The 24,641-nt window shown below is 45.3% G+C and overlaps 2 protein-coding genes across 8 annotated transcripts in view; both read left to right on the top strand.

Annotated features, from left to right (window-relative positions):
• MTOR (mechanistic target of rapamycin kinase) overlaps positions 1-1,748 on the top strand; it is a 133,187-nt gene extending 131,439 nt beyond the window's left edge. For all 4 annotated transcript variants that reach the window (XM_036999744.2, XM_036999745.2, XM_036999742.2 and 1 more), the window contains 2 exons: positions 22-127; positions 808-1,748. In XM_036999744.2, coding sequence (XP_036855639.1) covers positions 22-127; positions 808-823 — 122 coding nt within the window. In that variant the 3' untranslated portion in view covers positions 824-1,748. The remainder of the gene's footprint in view (positions 1-21; positions 128-807) is intronic.
• A 906-nt stretch (positions 1,749-2,654) lies between these two features.
• On the top strand, positions 2,655-23,785 carry EXOSC10 (exosome component 10). 4 transcript variants are annotated; one of them, XM_017649972.3, is made up of 25 exons: positions 2,660-4,484; positions 6,047-6,183; positions 7,106-7,229; positions 8,241-8,345; positions 8,641-8,806; positions 8,969-9,083; positions 10,765-10,840; positions 11,045-11,155; positions 11,349-11,492; positions 12,007-12,197; positions 13,161-13,317; positions 13,481-13,629; positions 13,806-13,856; positions 14,512-14,623; positions 15,908-15,958; positions 16,089-16,167; positions 16,257-16,366; positions 18,085-18,180; positions 18,449-18,523; positions 19,632-19,719; positions 20,821-20,894; positions 21,421-21,592; positions 22,291-22,352; positions 22,911-22,987; positions 23,559-23,785. In XM_017649972.3, exons 1-25 carry the CDS (start codon positions 4,377-4,379, stop codon positions 23,617-23,619), a joined length of 2,691 nt encoding a protein of 896 aa, XP_017505461.3. In that variant the 5' UTR covers positions 2,660-4,376; the 3' UTR covers positions 23,620-23,785. The 4 variants fall into 4 exon arrangements, with proteins under 4 accessions (XP_017505463.2, XP_017505461.3, XP_017505462.3 ...); XM_017649973.3 differs by having other exon boundaries at positions 2,661-4,484; positions 23,644-23,785; XM_073233189.1 differs by lacking the exon at positions 2,660-4,484 and adding an exon at positions 4,864-4,994.
• The last annotated feature ends 856 nt before the right edge of the window (positions 23,786-24,641 follow it).

Here is a 24,641-nt window from a genome sequence, read left to right as displayed (position 1 = left end):
TTTTTGTTTCTCCTGTCCTAGGTCGGGACTTCTCTCATGATGAAACCTTGGATGTCCCAACGCAAGTTGAGCTGCTCATCAAACAAGCAACGTCCCATGAAAACCTCTGCCAGTGCTACATCGGCTGGTGAGCATGTCAGAGTACCTTTGTTAAAATAAGCAATCATGTGCTCCAAACCCAGGGTCACAAAAAATGATTTGGGGAGGTAACCATAAAGGGCGATCATAGTTTTGAGTATCTTTGAAAGTTTGTGTTCACTGTGTGTTCGTTGTACTGAAAAGGAGAAAAGTTAAAAATATGGATGCAAATTTGAAAGGCAAATACCAAAATAAATTTAAATTACACTAAAAAATGGTTTCGAGTAGGTAAGACTCCCTTTTTAGGAGAGGGATTCTTTTTGTATTTTTGCTGTCAATTCAAAGGTACAAGAAGGGCAAAGGAAAAGCCAGACCAGTGGCAGAGAGAAGGAGCTGAAAAGACAAATAGATGATCGGGGATTGTAACCTGAAGGGTCTGCTTTGATTAGTTGCCTGAGGCACACTTAAGGTAGAAACTCGAGAGAGAGAGAGAGAGAGAGAGAGAGAGAGAGAGAGAGAGAGAGGGCGATGGGGGGTGCCCCGGGACTGCGGCAGGCATCAGCCGCTGGCTGGAAATGATGATGAGTGTGTTCTACACATAGTCACAGGAGATCTCAAGCAATGTCCCAGGGCTTGTCAGAGCTTGGTCTTTCCATTTTCAATGTATCAGCGGAAAGCTTTGAAGAAGCCCAAATTATTAAAATATTCCTTTTCTCTCTGTCTTCTTAGGTGTCCTTTCTGGTAACTGGAGACCCAGATGCACCCACAGGGACTCTCCTGAGGCTTTTCTACTTTGGTATATGCTCCCACTAAACTGAAACCATGGTCAGAAAGTTCGACTTTGTTAAATATTTTGAAATGTAAATGAAAAGAACTACTGTATATTAAAAGTTGGTTTGAACCAACCTTCTAGCTGCTGTTTAAGAATATACTGTCAGAAACACAAGGCTTGATTTGGTTCCCAGGACAGTAATACTAGATAAATCAAGCCATTGATTTTAGGGAACAGAAGATTCATAACTTTAGAAATACGGGTTTTGTCTTAACTCACAAGAGAACTCATCACAAGCATTTGCTGATAGAAGAATGGCCTGGTCCTTCCTCTCAACAAGGATACAACAAACTCAGTTCAGTCAAGAATCCTCAGGCCACAGAGGCCATGTGTAGGAAGCCGGAGGAGCCAACTCCATCGCCTTCACCATCCATTACCTCGCTGGTCCGTGAACGGCAACAGCATTTGCCAGATGGGCCAAAATGGGTGGAAAGGTGTGTCTTCTGCCTCACCCGTGATGCTGTGACTCCCACACTTCAGTCCAAGACCCGAACTGCTGGGAGCAGGTTTTCCTCAGATTGGTGGGCAGTCTCAGCTAAGCACAGGCACAGCGGGGCCCACAGGACAGCAGGCTGGCCCACAGTGGCCTTCTCCAGCACAGTTCTGGGATGCTTTCAGTGAGGTCTGAATGCTCTATGATCCAAGCTCTGTGCTTGGAAAACATAAATGCTGTCATGGAGGTGCTGAACATGGGGAGGGAAAAGCTAACATGTTGGGATTATGAGCAAAAGAGTTATTAAACTAAATGCACAAAGTATAAAGTGTAGCCATGTCTAGCACCATGTTGTATCTGAAAAATTTTTGTGCCAATAAATGACATCAGAACTTTAAAAACATACATATGAGCAGCTTTTTATTCATAATTATTAGTTCATAAAGGAAGCAGCTATTCTTTCAGCATTCTTTAAGCAATAGTACAAGGGACTACGCAGGACACAGGATCCACATGACATAGTCCTGTCCCTCGGGTGTGCACAGGCTAGACAAGGTAGAACCATCATCACATACGAGTGGGCTAATAACCCCACCAAGCTAACTGTGAGAAGAGCCACAGAAAGGGTGTCTCAGGTGGGGGCGCTAATTCCACTGGAGGATCCAGGAAGACATTTGCCATGGGTCTTAAAGGAAGAGCGAGACTTTGTGTCTGTCAGATAAAGCACATGAGAACATTCTCAGCAGAAAAGAGGTATAAAATATCATGCAGGAACAGCAAGAATTAATTTGAACCATATTAGATTGCAGGTATTCGTTTTGACATATACATGTCAGTTTCACACAGATTGACCTCACAGTTCAGCATGTCAGGCTCAGTGCACCAGTGGGGAATACAAGAAATTATGGGAATCAAAAGGATGCTAGAAAGTAGAGTGGGGCCAGCCTGTGCCCCACCTCACAGTTCAAAGGCAAAAGGATTTTGAACCTGATGCTGCAGAAACAGAACCATGGTAAGTCTTAAGTAGAATCTGAGTAGTGTTTTTACAAGACAACAGGGGTCAAACAGGGAAAGAAAATGAGAAGCTGCCAGACCTAGTAAAGAAGCTGTTGCAATAATGAAGAAGAGAACATTAAGTGGAGCTGGCAAATAATATATATAGATACCTCTAAAGAGAGGGCATGTCTGAGAAGAACTTCCAGAGAATACTGTTTAATTGTTCAAGTAAATTTTTTTTCCTAAATGCTTATGGGCCACAGCTACCCAATGAAAAATCATATAAAAGCTGTTCAAAGAACTTTATTAGGAGGAACATGAGAATAACAAGGCCCGGAACCATACATACTTCATGTGACTTTGCATCCCCAAATCTGCCAGAAGACCTGGCCCACAGTGGTGCTCCATAAACACATGTCTGAGGGCTCCTGTATTTCAGATGGATCTAACTCTCAATAGCGATGCTGGTAGCAGTTTTAGCCCTCACATAGGAAGTCTCATACCTACCTTAGATTTTTCTATACAGTCCTAAGTCATGTATCCACTATTTTGCTCTAGAAAATACAATCACAACTTTCTTGGTTCTACATGAAATAACTATCAATGACTATGTACCATTCATGAAAGATAAACAGAATGGCACCGAATGGACCCTGGTCAATGGTGACCATTAATGATAAAGACCTCCTTAGGACATGAGAGTCCTTGGGACAAAGATTTTTGGTGAGTCCAGCAGGTTTTAAGTTATAGCTAAGCAAAATCTTCTATTGCAATGAATTACCAGGTGAACAGCTACTGGAAGCCTTTAAAGACAGTCTAATGAACCAGTCGCTCTGGGATGGTTTCATGTTAACCCCAGCTGAAGGGAGGGATATGGAAAATAATGATTTTTCAAAGGGATCCTTGCATTCTTAGGGTTCCGTGACCTTAAAACTCCTGGAGCCAGATAAAGTAATTTGTTAGTTAAGGCTAAGGTGTCAAATTACCTAGTTTCAAATCTCAAATCCACTTCATACTACCTGGTGACTTTAGAGAAGGTGCTTAATCTGTCTGTGCTTGTTTCCTCCTCTGAAAGTGTGGATCTAAGGTTGTTTTGAGGGTGAGATAATCCATGTAAAGCACTCAGCACAGCCTGACTTACGTAGTAGGTGAAACGATATGAAATAAGTGCTCAAAAATATTAGTTGTTAAAATGAATTAGGCTGGGCCTTTGCTTTGCCAGTATACCTGTGGTACACAAAGGGGAACAAAAAAGTGAAAAAACAAGCATCCTGTTAATCAGATATGATGAATAACGATAACAGCTAACACTGAACACTTACTAAACCGAATGGATTGTAATTAAGGGTATGCCACCCTGATCTTAGAGAGGATACACCCCACCAAGTTCCAGGAATCCATCCCCAGATGCCTAGTAGTGCCTCTTCCTCAACCAGAGCTCTCCCAGGGTTCATTTAAAGTTTGGAGTTTCCACTATGCATCTCAACAAGAGTGGTTCCAGCGGTGCAGATGGGGAGGAGCACCTGACTTGGAATTTCAGAGCACCGTGGGCCGTGTGGACACCTCTTCCAGAAGTTCACCTATAAAGGGCAGGAGAAATGTGCCGGTGGCTTAAGGAGGGGTGGCGCGTTGTTTTGCCTTTTGTCTTTAGTTGGGGGAGATGCCAGAGCGACAGTAGGCTGTTAGGAATGAACCAGTAGCAAGGGAGGGGATAGATGATGCCAGAGGGACGATGGAATTGCTGCAGCCGAGATCAAGTGGGTGATGGTGGCACGGAATCAGAACCTGGGAGAGGCTGGCTTTAAATAGGACAATTGGGCCCTCTGCGTTCCACCGTAAATCACAGCGTTGTTGGGATGACACAATACGAGGTGAAAGAAAAAACGTAAAGTTCTTTGGGTGGGGCGCTCCGCGGTTATACCCCAAACCATACTCCCACCGGCTCGTCGCCACGAAGGTGGCCTTCACACATGCGCAGAGTGTGCACACCGCGTCGGCCGAAGCACTCTCGCGAGAAGAGCCGTGCAGGCCGGAAAAATGGCGCCTCCCGGTCCGCGAGAATCGAAGGCACCGTTGGCGACGAGCGCTGCTAACTCGGAGGAGATGGTGCTGCCGGGCTTCCAGGACGCAGACAGCTTCGTGAAGGTAAGTACGCGGGAGCCCCCGTGACACCGGGAGCCGCCTGCGGTCGGCAACAGCAGGCCCCGCTCTCTGCTGCCGCCCGGCTGGCCGCGCGCGCCGCCGCGGAGCCCCGGGACGGAGTCGAGGGGTCGCTGCCCGCGCCGGGCGCTCTCTCAGGTCATCCTCCGGGCCTGGGGCCCCTCACGCGGACAGAGGGAGGCCCTGCTTCCCTGAGCCCTCGCTCTGCCGCTTGAGTCCATGCAGCCCCGAGTGTGAACGCTGTCACCGCGTCGTGGGAAGGGCTGCTTTTTCACTCTGATGTCCCGAGCCCTCGCGTCCCCACCCCGCCCAGGCCTGGGACCCCCGAGGGGCTCGGCCGTTTAACGGTTCCCACGCCTGCGGGTATCCGCCCCTCCGGCGGCGGGGGGTGGGGTGGGGCGCTTCTTCCCTCTCCTGTGGTGCCGTCCTGCATAATCCCGGGCCCTGGGTTTAATGGCACCTGTTAGCAGCCGCCACCGAGGCTCCCTCCTTAAGGTACCCTAGAACGTTTATCTACACCTCCTCGAAAGAACCCAAAGACCGTTCATTTAAATTGCGTAATGCTGCTTAAATGTGAACAGACATAAAACTAGGTTTAAATACATCATGCATAGCTCTTACAAAATCATTAAACTAAAATAATTTGAAAGGTAACACTACAAATGCCCAAGAATTCCATTCTCATTATATCAACTTTATCATTAGATGTTGTTAATTCATTTATTTGGCTCTGATTGCTCCTGTATCACTAGCCATGGCCCAAGCTCCCACTTCCTTTCTTTTTCTCTTGGACAATGTTTCTTACTATCTCACAGTGATGACCTTTGGACTTCATATGACCAACCATCAATTTATCCATGACAGCCACTTCAGGTTTTTTTTTACCACACAGCAATTAAAATAGAGAACCACTTGGCACTAAATGGGACTAGAAACACAGGTCCAGTTATAGGCAGTAGGCATTATAAATTGGTCATCCAAAGAACCTAGAATATTCTTACATTGTTTTTTGATGCTTGTCCAAACGGAAACACAAACATATTCCTGTAGGAAGCTCATGGATCTGAATTTGAATAGTAATAATAAAGTTGCACTTATGTGCCTGCCAAACACTATCCTAACTGGTTATATTAGCAGCTCATTTATTCCTCACATCTCTGTGGTGTAGGCACTTTTATTGTGCCTATTTTTCAGAGCCTGTGATTTTCACTAAATAAATAACTTGCCCAAGATCTCAGTTCATAGGTAGCAAAACCAAGATTCAAACACAGGCCATTTTGAATTTTAGCTAGAATATATATATATGTATTTATTACTCTGCCCACTCTCCCAGGGATGTAAGCTCCAAAACTTGATTTTATGTTCACCATTGTGTCCCAAGGGTGCGAGGTAAAATTTCATTAAATGACTATTTGTTGAATGCATGAAGATTGGGCATCTTCGTCATCTAGCACGATGCATTATATATAGTAGATCTTGAAAAAAATGAGTTGCTAAATGAATGGGAATTCACATGTCAGGCATGCTTGTTTTTCTGGTTTTTACAGTTCGCTCTCGGGTTAGTGGTGGCAGTCACGAAGGCGTCTGGGGGCCTACCACAGTTTGGCGATGAATATGATTTTTACCGAAGTTTTCCTGGCTTCCAGGCATTTTGTGAAACACAGGGAGACAGGTTGCTTCAGTGGTAAGATATGTTGTTTTCTCATGTTGAAAAAAATTAAGGTAAAGAAGTATCATTTTTCCTGAAATTTGTTTTTTCTTACCATAATTATCAGTGCTATAAAGAGCTATAACATGAGACAGTGGAGTTTGATTGGGGAAATATTAGTAAATTTAGAGTTTAAATTTTAAAAAATATATCGACTTTTACATATGTAGACAGTGTATCTCTTTGATATGGGACTTGAAAACCTAGAGATCTAAGATTCTCTCTTACAACTGTAGTCAGTATTTGCTTTCTCATAAGTGTATTAGGATAGACAATACACAAACACTGGTTTTGTTTTACTGTTGCAAGACAGAATTAGACAATCTATTTTAGATTTCATGCTAAAACATGCAGAGTACATTGTTTACAAATTATTATAAAAATTTTAGAATTTAGAGGAAGCTTTGAGGTAATTTCTTCCACTCCTCAAATTAACAGATGAGGAAAGTGAGATTTAGTGAACTGCCTAAGGCCACACAACTAACAATGCTTTTTGCTGTAAAGGAGCAGGTTTTATTAGTTTGGTCAAAAACTATTGAGAATATTCTCAATATTCTCTAATTCTGTCATGCAACAGTAAAACAAAACCAGTGTTTGTGTATTGTCTATCCTAATACACTTATGAGAAAGCAAATACTGACTACAGTTGTAAGAGAGAATCTTAGATCTAGGATTTCAAGTCCCATATCAAAGAGATACACTGTCTACATATGTAAAAGTCGATATATTTTTTATAATTTAAACTCCAAATTTACTAATAATTCCCCAATCAAAAATTTAAACTCCAAATTTACTAATATTTCCCCAATCTCAAAGCCAGGCCTTTCGAACTTCCTCCAAGATTGTAAACAAATAAGTAAGAGTGTACAAACTAACCTTGGTTTCCTTCTGCTTCTAGCATGAGTAGGGTAATGCAGTACCACGGGTGTCGAAGCAACATAAAGGATCGAAATAAAGTGACTGAGCTGGAGGACAAGTTTGATTTACTAGTTGATACCAATGATGTTATTCTGGAAAGAGTGGTGAGTATTTCAACAAACTTAAGATAACTAACAAATGAAGAGTTTCTGTGTTATCAAAATGTGATACCCAAGTATCTTAGAAATGAAAAGAAGGAATTTGAGCATTTCTTGCCCAGAAGGACATTCATTTACTCTAATATAGCTTCTCTTTCCCAAACATAAAACAGTTGTCTTCAAATACATCACGTCAACATACCGCTGCCCAGTGGAAGCCTATTTTGAAAGTGCCTCATTACAAACCTACCTTCCGGATCTGCAAATCCTATTTGCATTAAATAGAAGAGGCCTCTGGATAAGAACCCAACCAAAATCTACTCTCTTTTTACAGTTATCCACAGTTGGCTGAACACCCTGACTTTGGAAGGAAATGCAGATCATACAGTTTAGCTTACTGTCTGTTTATGCCTGATTCTACGGCAGAATATTATTTACAGAAATACACTGCCATCGTCCAAAACAAATTCAGCGCTCAACCATGTGATAGCCCTGCAGAGAATTTAAATTGTGCCTTCTGCCTTATGAAGTCTTCTCTTCCATAGTCTGAATGCCCACGGGTCTTGCAGTGGTTTCTCCTATTTTATGATTTAAGTCCTGTCATGACAGGCTGCCATTGGTCACCTGGGTGCACTTCTGTTACTGGTGCCCAGACTGATGCCCCACACCTGCTTCTGCAGGACGAACTAGATGGGACACCCTCCGTTCTCACTCTAAATATACCACCCTTCTATGTTTAGTATATGCATCTAGGGTCTTTTTAATTGTTTCGGTGGGCCGCACCACACTGTTAGATGATTTTGTATTTTCGGTCCAGTTCAGAACTGTAAAGGAAGTTGGTCAAGGGTTGGGAATGGCTGATTACTGCCCTGTCTCTGAGCAAATAATGCTTTAATTATTTAGAATAACTCTCATATGTATATATTCTCACACATAATTTATGAATATATTTCTTTGAAATTTTAGGTAATCAGCCCTGAAAGGCAGATACTAAACTAATACCTCTTCCACTCTTAGGGCATTTTACTGGATGAAGCCTCGGGTGTGAATAAGAACGAGCAGCCTGTCCTCCCTGCAGGATTGCAGGTCCCCAAGACAATAGTGTCCAGCTGGAACCGTAAGGTGAGGGCTTCCTTTCAGATACGCTAGAGCTTCTAATGTCAGCTTCGTAGTGGGGCCTTTGCCCATTCTAATTTGCATTTCCATTCTAATTTACTGGGCACAGACCTGGTCAGTCCCTAACTTAACTCTCATAAGGAGGTGCAGCCTGACCATACCTCTTCCCTACTTTGCAACCCCCAGTCTCACATGCACATTACATTCATAAATGAATGCTCTTAAAAGGCATAAATTGGAATTTACTTTTCTAATTCATCAAGTTGCTATGTTATAAAGTATTTGTATTTATTGACCCTAGGCAGGAGAATATAGCAAAAAAACGAAATCTGAAACGTTCCGACTACTTCACGCAAAAAACATCATCCGACCTCAGCTTAAATTCCGAGAAAAGATTGACAATTCCAATACACCATTTCTTCCTAAAATTTTCATCAAGCCCAATGCTCAGAAACCCCTCCCTCAGGGTAAGTAGTACAAACTGCCTCACAAAAACAAATAAAAGGGAAAAAGTCTCCCTCCCACCTTCCTTTCTTCAAAAGGAGGCAGTTAACCCCATCATAACTAGACAAGATAAGAATGTGTTTACCTCTTTTTTAATGGTGTTTTTGTCGCTGGGGGGTCTGCAGCACTCTCCAAGGAAAGGCGAGAGCGGCCGCAGGACCGTCCCGAGGACCTGGATGTGCCCCCCGCCCTGGCGGACTTCATCCATCAGCAGAGGACCCAGCAGGTGGAGCAGGACATGTAAGCGTTTGCCTGTCTGAACCTTCCACTGGGAGCACTTACCTTCATGCCACATTTCCACCTTGTAAAGTATGTCAGTGAAAACAAAGAATCTGAGGAATTTTTCACCCTACTCTGTCGTGGGTATTATCAATAAAACCTCCTGTTTGTGTTCACGGAGGGCCTGCACAAGCTTTGTCTAGTGTAAGGCCCTCTGCAGTCGAGAGGCAGCAGTTGCTCTCACCCCTACTGTATAGATGTAAACACAAAACGAGAGCTGCTGACTTCCCACAGAACGAGAACATTGAACCACACTTTCTTAAAACTGTCCTTCCTCTGCACCACTCTGCCTTCCTTGTCGGGTGAGGACCCACTAACGAGTTCAGTAAGGACGAGGCAGTTTTCACCAGCAGTTTAAGCACCTCGGAAGAATTGCTTAAAATAGACAAATGGACTTTGCCTTCAGTATGTACAAAAGGGTGTTAAGGACCATGTTAATATTGGCCTTGTTCTCACATGAAACCAGAGTGCCAGGCACTCGTTCCTTCAGCCCAGCCCTGCGCTCTGAGGCTACAGACCGAGTGCTAAGGAAAGGAGGGTAATGCAAGGCAGCCGTGCCCTCTATGAACTCGCAGACTCGGGATTTTTATGCAAGTGTATGATAGAGGAACAAAAATGTACTATTTGGCATATGACCAGCTGAGGCTTTGCCCCATCCTCTCTCACTTCACAGAATCATTATTCCAAACCAAAAGGAATTATATACTGTTCACCCTTGAACAGTGTGGGGTTAGGGGTTGTGACCCCCATGCAGCCAAAAATCTGCATATAACTTTTGACTCCCCAAGAACCTACTTATAACCTACTGTTGACTGGAAGCCTTACCAATAGCATCAAGTCAGTTAACACATATTTTGTGTTACATGTATCATGTATTCTTAAAATAATGTAACCTAGAGAAAATATTTTTCAAGTTGTCACAAATCTCCAAAATTTTCCAGTATATTTATTGAAAATAATCTGCATATAGACTCACAGACTCCAAGAAGGGACTAGCAGTTACCAAAGGAGAGGAGTGGGGAAGGAGGGAGAAGGGGATTGAGGGGTATCATGATTGGCACACAGGGTGTGGGGGGCATCATGGGGAAGACAGTATAGCACAGAAAAGACAAGTAGTGGCTCTGTGGCATCTTACTACACTGATGGACAGTGACTGCAATGGGATATGGGCGGGGACTCGATAATATGGGTGAATGTAGCAATCACATTGTTTTTCTTGTAGGAAATCCTTATAGGAATGTGTATCAATGATACCTTAATAAAAATAATAATGATAATAAAAAAAGAAAAGAATCTGTATATAAGTGGACTCACGCAGTTCATACTCATGTTGTTCAGAGATCAGCTCTATTTCACATTTTTGTATCATTCACACACCAGCCATACAATGTTTTGAAGTGAGTGCTCAAATCTTTATAAACGAGTAAATTTTAATTATCATACATTAAGGGTGAACAACTCTGGCCTGATTTTTTTGATGCACTTGAACTATCATTGAAATAATGATGCATTTTATAAAGAGAAAATGTTTTCACAATGGTCTTTTTTCATTTGCTTTTACAAATCAAATGGATTAACAGTTGTTTTTCCTTGACTCATGGAATTAATATAAAAGATTTTTCTTCCTGTTTCATTTATTCAGGTTTGCACATCCTTATCAGTACGAACTAGATCACTTCACTCCACCAGATTCAGTCCTTCAAAAGCCACAACCCCAGGTTAGTACCCAAACTTAGTTTATGGATGGTATTTGAGTAGCCCAAAAGGAGTCAAAAAAGTGTAATTTTTTGTCTTTCCTTAAATATCTTTGAAATAGAAGGTTGTGACTTTGAGTCATTTCTTGAACTCATAATTGATTTTGTACTCAGTGAGGGATGACCTTAATATTCCTCTCTTTTTCTACCTGTGCTTTTGGGATCCAGCTGTATCGGCCTATAGGAGAAACACCCTGCCACTTTGTATCCTCCCTGGATGAACTAGTGGAACTCAACGAAAAGCTCTTGAATTGTCAAGAATTCGCTGTAGACTTGGAGGTAACTTGTACATGGCCTTGAATGAAATTTTTATTTATTTCCTGTGAGTTCTCCTACTCAAAAAGTACTAACTTCAATGTGTTTTTTGGTAAAAATCACATAACTTTGCTTTATAGCCAGCTTTTCAAAATCAGTACAAGGGGGCTGAGTAAAATCATTTTTCCACACTCCCCTGTCCGTCTGTGCGCTTTAGCACCACTCCTACAGGAGCTTCCTAGGGCTGACCTGCCTGATGCAGATTTCCACCCGAACAGAAGACTTCATCGTCGACACCCTGGAGCTTCGAAGCGACATGCACATTCTCAATGAGAGCCTCACGGACGCAGCTATTGTTAAGGTCAGCCAGCCTGTTCCAGCTCTTGCATGTGAGTGCAAGATTTAAGTGCTTTTCAGTTTACTGTTTCATTACTTCAACACAGACCCAATAAAGTTGAGAGAAATAACTGTCATTTCCTACATTAGGGTGCCACACACTAAAATGGTTTTGTTTCTTAAGTCCCTATTAGGACAGCTAAGACTTAGCTCGTTACCACCGAGAGAAACATTAAATTACTTTAATGACTGCTGCAGCGAGCCTGTGCCATCAGCACTGCTCGGACTTAATGACACCCTGGAAGCTAGGAGCGCTGCTTTTTTAGAATCATTGGCTGTTAGCAGTTTCAGACTTTAAGAGTATACAATTAGTAGAGAAGGCAGTGGCCCAAATTAAAAGAATCATTTAAAACTGAACCCATTTTACTGTTCCTTCTGGCTTCTAATTCCGGGGTTCTAATAACCTAGAGGCAGAGTTCATTTCGGAGCACAAGTGGCCTTATTCACATTGTACTGTGTGACTCTTGTTTTTTTTTCAGGTCTTCCATGGTGCTGATTCAGATATAGAATGGCTACAGAAAGACTTTGGGTTGTATGTAGTGAACATGTTTGACACCCATCAGGCTGCACGCCTTCTTAACCTGAGCAGGCACTCACTCGATCACCTGCTGCAACTCTACTGCAATGTGGAATCAAACAAGCAGTATCAGCTGGCTGATTGGAGAATACGGTCAGTGTTCTTGACAGGGAGACATGGATGGCAGAAGGAAGTGTGGCCTTCATCCACCTCTCTCCCACGGAGATCTGTGTTCATGAATCTTGAGTTAAATGTTGTCTGGCTTTTCTACAGCTGTTTTCAGTGGCATGACTCAACTGGAAGTCTTGGGATGATAATGGGGAGCTTACGTTGGCTGATTCTGTTACATTAAGCTTCATGGAACTAGTTGCTGAAAGAGCTGTGCCATGTCTGTTTTTCCATGCCAGGCTCTTGTTGGAGACTTGGGTCTCCCTAGGAGGGGTGCTTGTATTTATGTGTAAGGTAGATAGATGAGAGAGCATTGCTTTGGCTTTGTGACACGTGTTTACTTGGTATAAGGTGGTGATAGAGTCCTGCCGTTCTTCTGGAATTCTCGCTCAGCTTGATCATTTTTGATGGCTGGCCTCCTCCTTGAGGTTGCAGCTGCTGTATGAAGAAGCCACTAAACTTAGAATTTCTAAGGAGAATCTAATAAGTCCAAATATAAGATGAAAATTGACAAAATCTAAAAACCACCACTTGTTATTTAACCCTTGCCTTGTGGCCACCACGTACTGGACTGAGAGCTTCAGGGAAACCATCCTGTGTAATCCTCACAACAGCCTATGAGCTGCCCTATTTCCATTTTACAAGTAAGGAAAGTGACCTCAGAGAACTTAGGTGACTTGTCCAAGGACCGATATCTGGAGCTAAGACTCAAGTTCAGGACAACAGGGCCCTCCTTTTATTTTAACCACATCATCACCCTACTGCCCTTTCTACCCAGCTGTGAAAACAGTGAGTTCTTAAGATGTAAGAAATGTTCATATAACTACAGTATTGGCTGTGAAAGAATCCTTGATACAAAAGGGGCCAAGGAAGCCTTCACACCGCGGACTAGTCCCCTGGGTTCTCTAGGGGAAATCGGTGAGGTAGTTTCCTCTGTTGTGATTCTAGGCCTCTGCCTGAGGAGATGCTCAGCTATGCCCGAGGTGATACCCATTACTTGCTTTACATCTATGATAAGATGCGGCTGGAACTGTGGGAGCGTGGCAACGACCAGCCTGTGCAGCTGCAGGTGGTGTGGCAGCGGAGCAGGGACATCTGCCTCAAGGTAAACCCTGGCCAGGCACACAAGCCCAGCCACTCTCTGCTTCTGTCAGGTCCTAGTTCTCTTCTTTGCTTTGTACATTTATGAAAAGGGGCCAAGTGTTTTGAAGAGCCCCGGGAGCAATTTTGATATCCATTGACTGAGAATATTCTCTAAAATTTTGCAGAAGTTCATCAAACCTATCTTCACTGACGAGTCCTACCTGGAACTATATCGGAAACAAAAGAAGCATCTCAACACACAGCAGCTGACAGCCTTTCAGCTGCTGTTTGCCTGGAGGGATAAAACTGCTCGTAGGGAGGATGAAAGTTATGGGTAAGGGACCAGCGGTTCTTTTATTTGCTCCGAGACTGAGCAGGTCTGGTAATGGGGAAATTATGGGCTTTTTTTTCTTTCTGCTATGGAACTTGGTTACATTTCCTCTGGGTTTTAGCACTTACTGGAACTTGCTGGCGGCATTTCATGTGATCCCATTGTGTGTTTTGTTCCAGATACGTACTGCCAAACCACATGATGCTCAAGATAGCCGAGGAGCTGCCTAAGTGAGTCTGAGAACTGATTAATAGGTTGTGACTTTCTCACTAGAGACATTCCGTCTTTCAAAGTCAAGCTTCCCTGACTGTTATTACCTCAGGGCTGTTTAGTGCTCTTAAGAAGTTCCGAGTCCAAGGAGTTCAGAATTCCTGCCCTTGGGCTGCCATTTAGGAGCTAAAACTTCTGAACTGGAATCACTGCAATGGGTGCGTCTTATATGGAGTCCAGTGTAAGTCTCTGAGGCTACAGCATCCACTTTCAAGGAAGAAGAGTGTCTCAGATTCTCTCATCTGTGCTTTCTTCCAAACTAAATCATCTCATGACTTCAGATGTTTTATGATATTTATCAGAGTATAAGCAAAGAATCAGAATTCATATCTTCTGTTCACCCTGTTGCAGAATTGCAGATCAGCAGAGCTGTGGTTCTCCTTTGCACTTTTCCCCATACAGGAACAGGCTGTAAGGGGAGTGTCCTCAGAGCGTGGGGCCGCAAAGAGGCGCACGGAAGCAGCTGCCCCGGGCTGCCTGACACAAATGCGTTCGCCCATCTTCACTGTAGCTGGAGCACTCAGATTTTCCTGGTCATTGTTCTTGTCTGGAAGCCTCTTGGAGGGCTGTGTTCCGAAGTGATGGGTATGTTCTTTCATTCTTTCTTGTCTTCAGGGAACCGCAGGGTGTCATCGCTTGCTGTAACCCTGTGCCACCCCTCGTGCGGCAGCAGGTCAATGAAATGCACCTTTTGATCCAGCAGGCTCGAGAGATGCCCCTTCTCAAGGTAAGAGGCTTTTGTGCTGAGGTTCCCAGCTCAGCAGGCCTGTTCTGTCCATTGGCATCTTACTCTTTGTAGTCTCCTACATGCATGATCTGGTCTCCATTCTAAAAAACCCCAAGGAAATACTAAGGCTTAGGAAATCCATTGGATGGCTCTTCTTTATGCCAGTTAAAAGCTAAAGTTTACCCTTATTTTATGACCTTATGATAAACCAACAGCAAGTAATGTCTAGTGACTGAGCCGATCAGCTGCTGTTCAGAAGCATATACCTGGTGTGAAAATGTGGACTGGGGAATCTCAGCACAGGCAGTGCACTTTAGAAGGCTAGCAGTGGTGACTGTGAAGTGGCAGAGCCCTACGGAGTGTGGTAGTCACAGAGAAGAAAGGAGAGGACAGGTCCAGGAAGCATCACCAGAAGAAAAGGCTGATGGGACTTGGCAACGATAATGAAAATGGCTGCCATTTCCCTTTGAGTACGTAGCTAAGTACTTAGAGTGTTCTCTGAATGGCAGGTGGATTTGGGGATAATGGAGGCGGAATCAAAGATAGCTCACTCCACATATAAAGCCTATGTGATTAGGAAAATAAGAGCATCTTAAATAGAAATGGGGAAATCAGAAAGAGCTAATATTGTGAAGGAGATGTAAAAGTTAGACAAATTTATGTGGAAGCAAGATATCTGGCCAAAAATATAGACCCCTGTATCTCTCGGAGTGTACATACGCATAGATACACGTACAGCAGCATGCATCTGTGTGTGTGTGTGCACTCTTCTGTAGTCACACGTGTTCAGGTGGCTTGGTATGTTTTAACACGTTTTAATGGGACAGTTTTTAATATGTTGCCTCAGTAATAATGTTAATATGTGGTAAATCATGTTTGTAATTTTTTGAAAGATTATTGATGAAGGAAGACTTAAAATCAGCCCCCTTGCGATGAGAAAAAAGAGACTCTGGGAATAAACACATTTACAATCTTCACGTTAAAATTTCTCAGCTCTATAATTAGTCCAGGTAAAGAGAGAAACCCTGGTTACAAGAAAGAGTCTTTTTCAAGCTCTTTACAGTCATCTGTATTGTGCCTAGAACATAACAGGGTTTTATTCTTCCATTCAACAAATAATTATTGAGCACTAGGTAATGACAGGGCCAGGCACTGTAAGGGAAGAAAGGATGAAAGAAAATCTAAAAAAAACAGTGTAGTGAAGAGACATGGTCTGTGCTGAGGAAAAAACTACTGTTGTCAAGTATAGGCAACTTTCCTCAAATTCTCTGTTTTTACTCGTAGTCTGAAGTCGCAGCTGGAGTGAAGAAGAGCGGACCTCTGCCCAGCCCTGAGGTAGGGCGGCGCGTCCTTGCTGGGAGGACATCGGTCACCGCCAGAGGCCAGCGCCTGACGCTGCAGGCCAGAAGCTATTGCTTTCCTGTCCATTGTTCATGGTGGCCTGTTGGATTTCTTTTTGATGCAGAGATTGGAGAACGTTCTCTTTGGCCCTCATGACTGCTCCCACGCCCCTTCAGATGGTTATCCTGTTACCCCAGCCAACGGTAAGGTACATCTGGGGTGTCCTGGAGAGGCTGGAAATTGCCTTGTAAATATCCGGTGGGCTTTGCCATACTGACTTCCTTCCCTCTAGGGCCTGTGGCAGTGCAGAAACAGGCAAGCCTCTTCCCTGACCGAAAAGAAGAGGAGGCCCTGCTGGATGCCAGAGGCCTGATCGCCACTGCTGTCATCACGTTGTTTAACGTGAGTCATTTCGGAAATGCTCGCGAGGTGATGTAGACCCACAGGGATTTATTGGGTTTATCCGTCTGCCTGGCTGTATTGCATCCACCTTTGAGACTAATGCCCAAAGCAAGACAAGCAGCAGTGGGAATGGGCATGGAGGCAGACTGGAAGATGGCATTCGCTGCTCTGGATGAGGTGGTTCGTGAGGTGGGTGGAGGGTTCTCTGTGAGCTCTGTGTGAGGGAATCCTCAAGGAAGGTCTGGCGTCTCGGTAGTAGCTCTCGCCGAGCAGGAGGTGAGCATGATTCGTGATGCATGAGCAGGACTTTCCCCTTACAGTCACAGTCACAGGACAGTCACCCCAGTTCCCAGAAGGGATGGGGTGGACTCTCTGATGAGCTGCAGGTGTGTGCTGTAGATCGTTTCCCGACTGCAGGAAAGGCCAGCACCATCTGCCTGTGCATTGGGTGAAAAAGCTGGAAGCAGCTGTCTATACTGGCTCATTAGAGAAAGTGAAGAGTAGGATATACAGTTACTAGTAGGTGGGTAGGGACTTGTTTCCCATCCCAAAAAGAGGCCGAGTCATGGTAGGTAGTGACTCCAACCAGTCTGGAGACCCAGCGTGGCCAGCCTGGGCCGCGCTGTGTTCCTGCACTATGTACTGGGCCGTGACCAAGCTTATCCCAATCTGTCCTACCCAGCAGGCGTCTCACATCTCAGTGACTTAACTGCAGGTTCTTGCAGAAGGCCGACCACAGTGCATTTGTTGGTCAGGATGGATGAATATTGAAATGACCGGGGATAAAAGGAAAATACACCCGTAAAATTCTGATTATTGCAGAGAGCAGACGTGCTCAAGGAAAAATCATAATCTCTAGAAAGTAAGAGAAGCAAAAATGCTATGCATTTGGATAAAGACAAGTATCAAGCTTAGCCAGTGTTCAGGTGATAAGCGGGCAGTTCAGGAGGTTACGGGATTACCCTTCACGGCCACTCCATCAGGCTAGATGCAGGGCCAGAGCCAAGGAGGTGACATGCCGCATAAAAAATGTACTGTCTGGGAGTCACGTTTCTTTTTCACTGAATTACATAAATTTAAATTGGGCCTTGCTTCAGTAATTTGTGAGAAAAAGAGTCTAGGAGCTTTCATTTAATTGAGCCATCAAATTGATTAGGCAGCTAGAAATGTGAGCATGAACTTTTGCCTGCGGGAAGGTGGAAGAGCTGTTTGCTCTGAAGGAGGCTGTGGTCTCCCTGGGCTCTTTGTGGAGGGACTGTAACTGCAGAGCGAGCTGGACAGCACACCTCGGGGGCCCACTTGGAAGCGACATTCTGGTGTATGAGTTCATTGTTTACCCTTAGAGGTTTATCAGTTAAGTGTGAGGTTCCCACCTCAAGTTCTAGAGCCAGACAGACCTGGGTTCGAATCCTTGTTCCCCTTGTATTAGGTGTAAGGCTCTGGAAGACTTTCTTAATGTCTCCAAATCTCGGTTTCTTCTTTAAGATGGAGAAATAATACCACCTACCACATAGGTTGTAAGGATGTGGTAAAATTCATTGAATGAATAAATACTTATGCAAACATCCTACTATATGCTATTATAGTACCTCACACACATGGCAGGCTTTGAAAATCTGCCATTGTTATTATTGCTATCACTGTTATTCTCTTGCTTGCATCTTAATGTAACAAACTGGTTTTAATTACAGCTGGTCTTTTTCTTTCTGTCCCTGTAGGAACCTAGTGCTGAAGAAAATGGAAGAGGTCCATTAACAGTTGCACAGAAAAAAGCCCAGAACATAATGGAGTCCTTTGAAAATCCATTTAGGATGGTAAGTAATAGTTGTATCTGTTAAGGGCTAAAATATGCAGAGATTTTGGCAACCATTGGTGCCTTTTGCCTGGAAGGAAGCTGGAAGTGTTCCGGGAGAGGGTGCCTGTGACTGCAGTGGGTATGCTTGTCCCTGGTGTCCGGCTGGGGACTCGGAGTGGAGGTCTTCTAAGATGAGACCAACAAGAACACCCCACCCACCTCCCCTGAAGCTGGGACCAGGGTCCATGCCCTGCAGCACTTTAACACGGCTGTTTCCATTTCTCCAGTTTCTGCCATCACTCGACCATCATGCTCACATTTCTCAGGCAGCAAAGTTTGATCCATCATCGAAAATCTATGAAGTAAGTGGATTTGTTAACCTTTCTAAGAGTGGCTTTCTAACAAACGGGGGACTTAATTATTATTTGAACCAGGTTTCTAATTTAAACAAGCCCGTTTGTGAACCCTCTGAAAACGAATGCAAAAACCGCTTTATGTATAAGCATTGTTTCTAGAGAGGGGCCAGAACTTTAATCCAATGCTCAAAAGCATTTGAGAGTTTTTTAAGAAATAGGTCTTTGTTGTGATGGTGGTGGTGGTTTTAATTAAGGTTTAATTTACATGTAATAAAGTGCACGGATACTAAATGTACAATTTGATGCCTTTTTATATGTGAATATTACTTTGAGGCTCTTAAAGGTGGCAGCTTAAATTTTAAAACACTCTGTCTTACATTATTTGGTTTGTTTTTAACAGCATTATGAATAAGAATAAGAAAACACCTTCCCTGGATCCCCATGAGATGCTCCTGGGAGCCAGCGTGTTAATTGTCTGTTAAAAGCCTTCTTCCCTCTGCAGGCTGCCCACCAGCACTGGTCTCGCACTAGGCAGCAAGAGGCGGGCCGGGCACCTGACGGGCCTTGGGCCTGCTGCTGGCAGTTAGCCAGCTGTTTTTAGAAATGGGCAATCAGGTGGATTTTTTGCCTTCTCTCCTTCCCCCCCCACCGGTTGTGGCACATTGAACAGCTGTGCATCCTTCACCATGCATATGTTCCATATCACCCAGATGTGTTCTGATGCCACAGGTGAATGCTTCCTAAAGGAGCTCATCAGACTTGCAGAAGTCCCACCTGAATCCCAGCTGCACCATTCACTGTGTCCCCTTGGACAAGTTACTTAGATTCTCTGAGCCTGTTTCTTGTCTCTGAAGCAGTGGTGATGGTAAACCCTTTGTCCTAGGATTCTGGAAGGGGCTGAGTGAGACAGTGGGTGTGAAAGCACCAGCCCAGTTGTGCTCTGTCTTATAAATAAAGCTAGCATGAGATTTTATTTTTCGTGTCATCAGATTTGGAATTTATGACTTAAAATATATGTAGCTGTTAGGTTAGCATGCCCTACATCACCTCATTGAAAATAAAACACTCCTCGGTGGCTGAATTTTGGAGTTTTTTTGTTTTGTTTTCATTGTAGATCAGCAACCGTTGGAAGCTGGCAAGCCAGGTACAGGTACAGAAAGACTCTAAAGAAACTGCCAAGAAGAAGGCAGCTGAGCAAACAGGTAGCAACCACTTCCTTACAAACTCAGCCAGTCCGTGTGTTTGTTAGAGAAGAGCTCTGTGTGTCATGCTGTTGGTTCAGTCATTCAGCAAAGGTCCAGATACAGCCCTGAACAAGACAGACACAGCCCCTGCCCTGTGGAGCTTGCCTTCCACTGAGTGATGAGGTCAATAAACCAATAAACGTATGTCCTGTCAGATGGCAGGGGGCACCTAGAAGTGCTTGGGCAGCTGGGAACGAGGGAGTGTAATGGCGGTTTCTCTGCAGTGCTTAGAGGTGGCAGTCTAATAAGTGTGGCATTGAGCAGCGACCTGCAGCAGTCCAGGGGAAAAGTGTTCTGTGCCAAGAGCACAGCAAGTCCAGGGGCCAGGGTGGTCATTTGTTGGGCATGCTCAGGAGGGAGCGAGGAGGCCAGCATGCGTGGAGGGGAGCGGTGGGGGTGAGGAAGGAGAGACGGCAGGACCGTGGTGAGGACCATGGCTTCCACTCCGGGTGAGCTGGGAAGCCTTGGAGGGCTCTGAGCAGAGGATGGCACAGACAGATTTACATTTCTGAAAGTCAGTGCTGTTATGGGAGAGGAGAGTGTGGAGGCTAGGGCGGGAGCTGGTTAGGAGACAGGGCAGCAGTCCAGGCGAGAGAAGCCATCCAGAACCCAGATGTGTCCTGAGGCAAAGCTGACAGCATTTGACGGCAAGTACGGTGTGTGTGGAGAAGGAGGGAGCTGTGGGCATGAGCACTGAGACCCATGGGGTTGCCGTCAGCAGCAGGACTGCAGAGGGAGCCGGGTTGGGCAGGGGTGGTCTTGGTTCTGGTCCCTGACATGTTAGAGTTGGGGTTCCTCCTAAATGTCCTCAGAGATGTCAAAGAGGCTGTCAGGTGCCTGGTCGGGGGCTCTTAGGAGAGGAACAGGTCAGCCGGCAGAGGGAGCATGCGTGTGAAGAGAAGAGCGTGGGCCAAGGCCGCCATCCTTCGAGAGCAGGGTGGTGGGGGGAACAGCAGAGGCTGCTGGGGTGCAGGGAGGTGTGGGAACAACCTCGACAGCTGGGGAGGGAGGCTGGGCTGCTGGAGGCAGCAATCTCATGGACAGCTCTCTCTCCCGCAGCTGCGCAGGACCAGGCCGAGGAAGAGTGCAGAGCACCAGCGGAACCGGCTGTGTCTGTCCGACAGCAGGCTGCCGTACGTGCCGGCTTCTCTGCTTCCTCTCCAGAAACCAGATGCCCCCGGGGGTGGTCAGGATTTTCCTGGAATATCGGAGGGCCCACCCTGTGCTTCAGATTAAATGCTTTTGTTTTTCTATTTCATTTTGGCTTGTCAGTTAGTACCTGCCTCATTTTCCCTCAGAAAAGTTTATTTTGTAATTCCTCTTTGATGTTTTCTACTGTGTCTCTATACCATACCACCTGCCTATTGTAGCAGACAAGGTATTGAAGCTCGTGCTATGGGAGCCCTGGTAAATATTTCCTTCTGTACCAGCCCCAGAGTACTCTGGAGTACTGAACCCTTGCCTTTCTTAAATGGCCTGTTGTCATTCTCCAGCTAGGACCGTGTTCCACTTGGCACTGGCCCTGCGCAGACCCCGGCAGCGCTCCTCTCCCCGTCGCTAGATGATGGCTTATCACCCAGCAGGCAGCTGAGTCCCAAGTGGTGTGCGAGCACTGGGGGACCACCTCCTGCCTCACACACATCCATGCTTCCTATACAGCTAGAAAACGCTGCCAAGAAGAGAGAACGAACAACAAGTGACCCCAGGACCATAGAACAGAAGCAAGAGAAGAAAAGACTCAGAATTTCCAAAAAGCCAAAAGACCCACATCCACCAGAAAAAGATTTTACCCCTTACGACTACAGCAAGTCAGATTTCCAAGGTTTTGCTGGTAAGGCTGAGACTGGTCCCCTGCAAGGAATGTCTGGCCATGTTCGATGGGAGGAGGCAGCAGAGTGAGGGGAGAGCACAGCGCGGGCAGACCCCTCCCTCCTCGAGACGCACACCGGCAGGAGCCCCTGTGGAGGGGTAGGAAGGTGGCACCCCTCTAATGCTGGCTCCATCCTGCCTCCCAGTAGCTGTGTCCCAGGACGGTACTCTCACAAACATGGTAAAGATTCTGTTGAAAAAGCCTGATGCCTGTAAGATGGAGCTCTGGTTCCTCAGCCAGCGAGAGTCCATCCACTTTGAAGGGGCTGCAGGTGGTATATAGCGGCCACCTTGGAACACATCCCTTTGAGGAGGAAGAGTGCAGGATGGTCTTTTCTGCAGGATTGTCACCTCAGAATCTACACCAGCAGTGGCCCCATCTGGCATACAGAGACCAGAATAGTTTCCTTGATGTAAAAGTGCCTGGTGCGTAGCCACCTGCCGCTAGCCTCCTGAGAATAGGCCTGTAAGGAATGTGCCTGGTCTTCGGGCTGACTGGGAATGTGATGAATGAATGCATGTCAGCCATAAGGCCTTTGTGATCAGGGGGCAGCCTTGGCAGCCCACGCTTCTGACTGTTGTGCTCCCAGCCAGGAATAGACCTACAGCGTGTGTGCTCATTTACACGATCACTGGCATCTCTCTCCTCTCACCTTTCAGGAAACGGCAAATCCAAACCTTCTTCCCAGTTTGATCCAAACAAGCAGACCCAGTCTGGCAAGGTAAGAAATACACCCGAGGACGCCGGCATGCCCGTGGGGCTTGCTGTTTACCTGTTCGGTCGCTGGGGAGGTGGGTCCATCTAGGAGTCCTCTTCCCTTGCATCTTTTTCCTCACCTCATTTCTTCCCAAGTACAGACAATACCCATCAGCTATTCCAGCAATTAAAAAAAATTTAAAGAGGCTATAAAGGCTAGTATGTGGTTTTAAAGGATTTTTTTCTGTGTTTGCTACCATGAGAATTACAGCCACAAGCCAAAACCTTGCATCGCCAGCACAAGCCTGCATTTGCCTTGTGTGGGTGTCAGTGCCCTTCAGAGGCAGATGTGACTAAAAGTTCGGTGTATGGAGGGTGAAGCCAGTGTGGAGCCCTCGTGTTCCTTTCGTATGTCATCCTGACAGCCTTGCCCTCAGAAGCACCCAAAAATGTCCAGTTGCAAGAAAACCAGTCACACCAGTGGTGCTCGTGTCTTGGACAGGCCATCTGAGCTCAGGTGTGTTATCACGTGTATATGTGATCATGGTTGTTACTAAGCTTAAATGGCTTCTTATCTTTTCAGAAATGCATTGCAGCCAAAAAACTTAAACAATCTGTGGGAAACAAAAGCATGTCCTTTCCAACTGGAAAGTCAGACAGGTATGTGGTGGAGGGCTGGCATGGCCCTGGGAACTCTGCAGCAGCTCAGAGGTCTCACCTGGGAAGATGCACAGAGAGCCTCTCACAGCCAAATCCCTGTCACTCAGGAAGCTGAGATAGGACGTCGGGAGGGGATCGCTGGGTGTCACACACCGTGTAGGCACCCCTCCCAAGACTCGGGGTCCAGTGTGCTCTTAGTGCTTCCCGTCTATTCCATGAGGCTTCTGGGATCACCTCAAAGCAAATAGGTTTTGAACTTTTTCTAGATCAGCCCCTTTCTGAGGAATGAGAAAAAAGTCAGTAGATACGTGTTTTTGTCATCGTTTAAGAATATTTTAGCTAAAAGTATGAAACCCTTATCCTTAGAGTGGACCCTGAGGTCAGAGAACACTCCCCTAGGCTGTGGCATGATGTGCCTTTAGATCCTGTCAGCTCAGACAGCCCTTGCCTGGGCCCTGGCCCACACTCTAGTTTGCCGATGCGGGTGGGGAAGTGAGGGCACGCTGCTGCCCACCTCAGTCAGTTCTCCAGGACCCTGGAACAAACCATGCACCCTCATTTCTGCATTAAGATTTGCCACACTGTGTAAGCCGGCTCTCAGAGCTCACATCCAGCCAAAGCGGAAGAAGTGACGTGTTCCCATACTGTCTCTGCAGAGGCTTCAGGCACAATTGGCCGACGAGATAATGGTGGAAGAGACCTTTGGGATACCCCGGTGGACTGGAAGCACCAAATGGTGGTGCTGGTTTTGTACAGACTCATTTCTAAACCATTAAAGATAATTCTGGCTAGACGAAAGCTGTTTCCCCACTTTTCTTCTGCTGCCACCACAGTTCTGGCAGGAGGGCAGGTCCCAGGCTGTGCAAATCAGCATCCTTAGCTGCCTGTGGGGAGTGCACTTCCGGAGGACACTCATTTCTGGAGAAATCCAGAGCTGCCCCCAAGAGTGGATGCAGGAGGCTCTCCTGGGACTCAGAAAAGGGCGGCATCTGCAGGGCACAGAGAGTGACATTCACCTGCCCCGCCACCCAGAGGGTTCTGTGGGCCATTTTACTTCCTTCACAGGCCTTCAGATAATGCGAATGAAGCCAAACGGTAACAAATGCCGTTGGGAAGAAAAGCTACTGGGGTGCTTGAGAGCCCGCTGTCTTCCAGAGGGCCTGCTCTCTCCTCTGTTCCTTTCTCTCTCCCTCTTTTTTTTTAGTTTTGTTTTTCCTATTTGGAGAAATAGTAGTGTGTTCATTGTAGGAAATGAGGAAAACACAGAAAAGTGCAAAGAAAAAAGTTAAATCATCTGTAGTCCTACCAAAGATAGCCTTTGATATTTTGGTTCATGTGTATATATATTTAATTTACAAACTTGGACTTCTGTTTCTATAGTTTTTTACCTTTAAAGTTTATATTCAGAGACTTTGCTTATTCTAAAATTCATTTTATCTAACCCTCATTATTAAACATTGAAGTTTCCATTTTTGTACTATTAATAATGCAGGATTGACTTTCTTGTGTAAATTTGTGGCCTGATCTCTGATTATTTTTTCAGAATTCTGTTTGATTTTAATGCTGAGATGAGCTATTAAATCAAGGAAGCCCAACATAATGCCATTTTTGTTTTCACAAAACTAACGAACCTATTTTCTTGGAAGTTTTTCCC

Source organism: Manis javanica, chromosome 4 (assembly GCF_040802235.1).
Source record: "Manis javanica isolate MJ-LG chromosome 4, MJ_LKY, whole genome shotgun sequence".
Classification (NCBI taxonomy): domain Eukaryota; kingdom Metazoa; phylum Chordata; class Mammalia; order Pholidota; family Manidae; genus Manis; species Manis javanica.
Note: the sequence above shows the minus strand (reverse complement) of the source record. Positions and strands in the feature narration are given on the sequence as shown.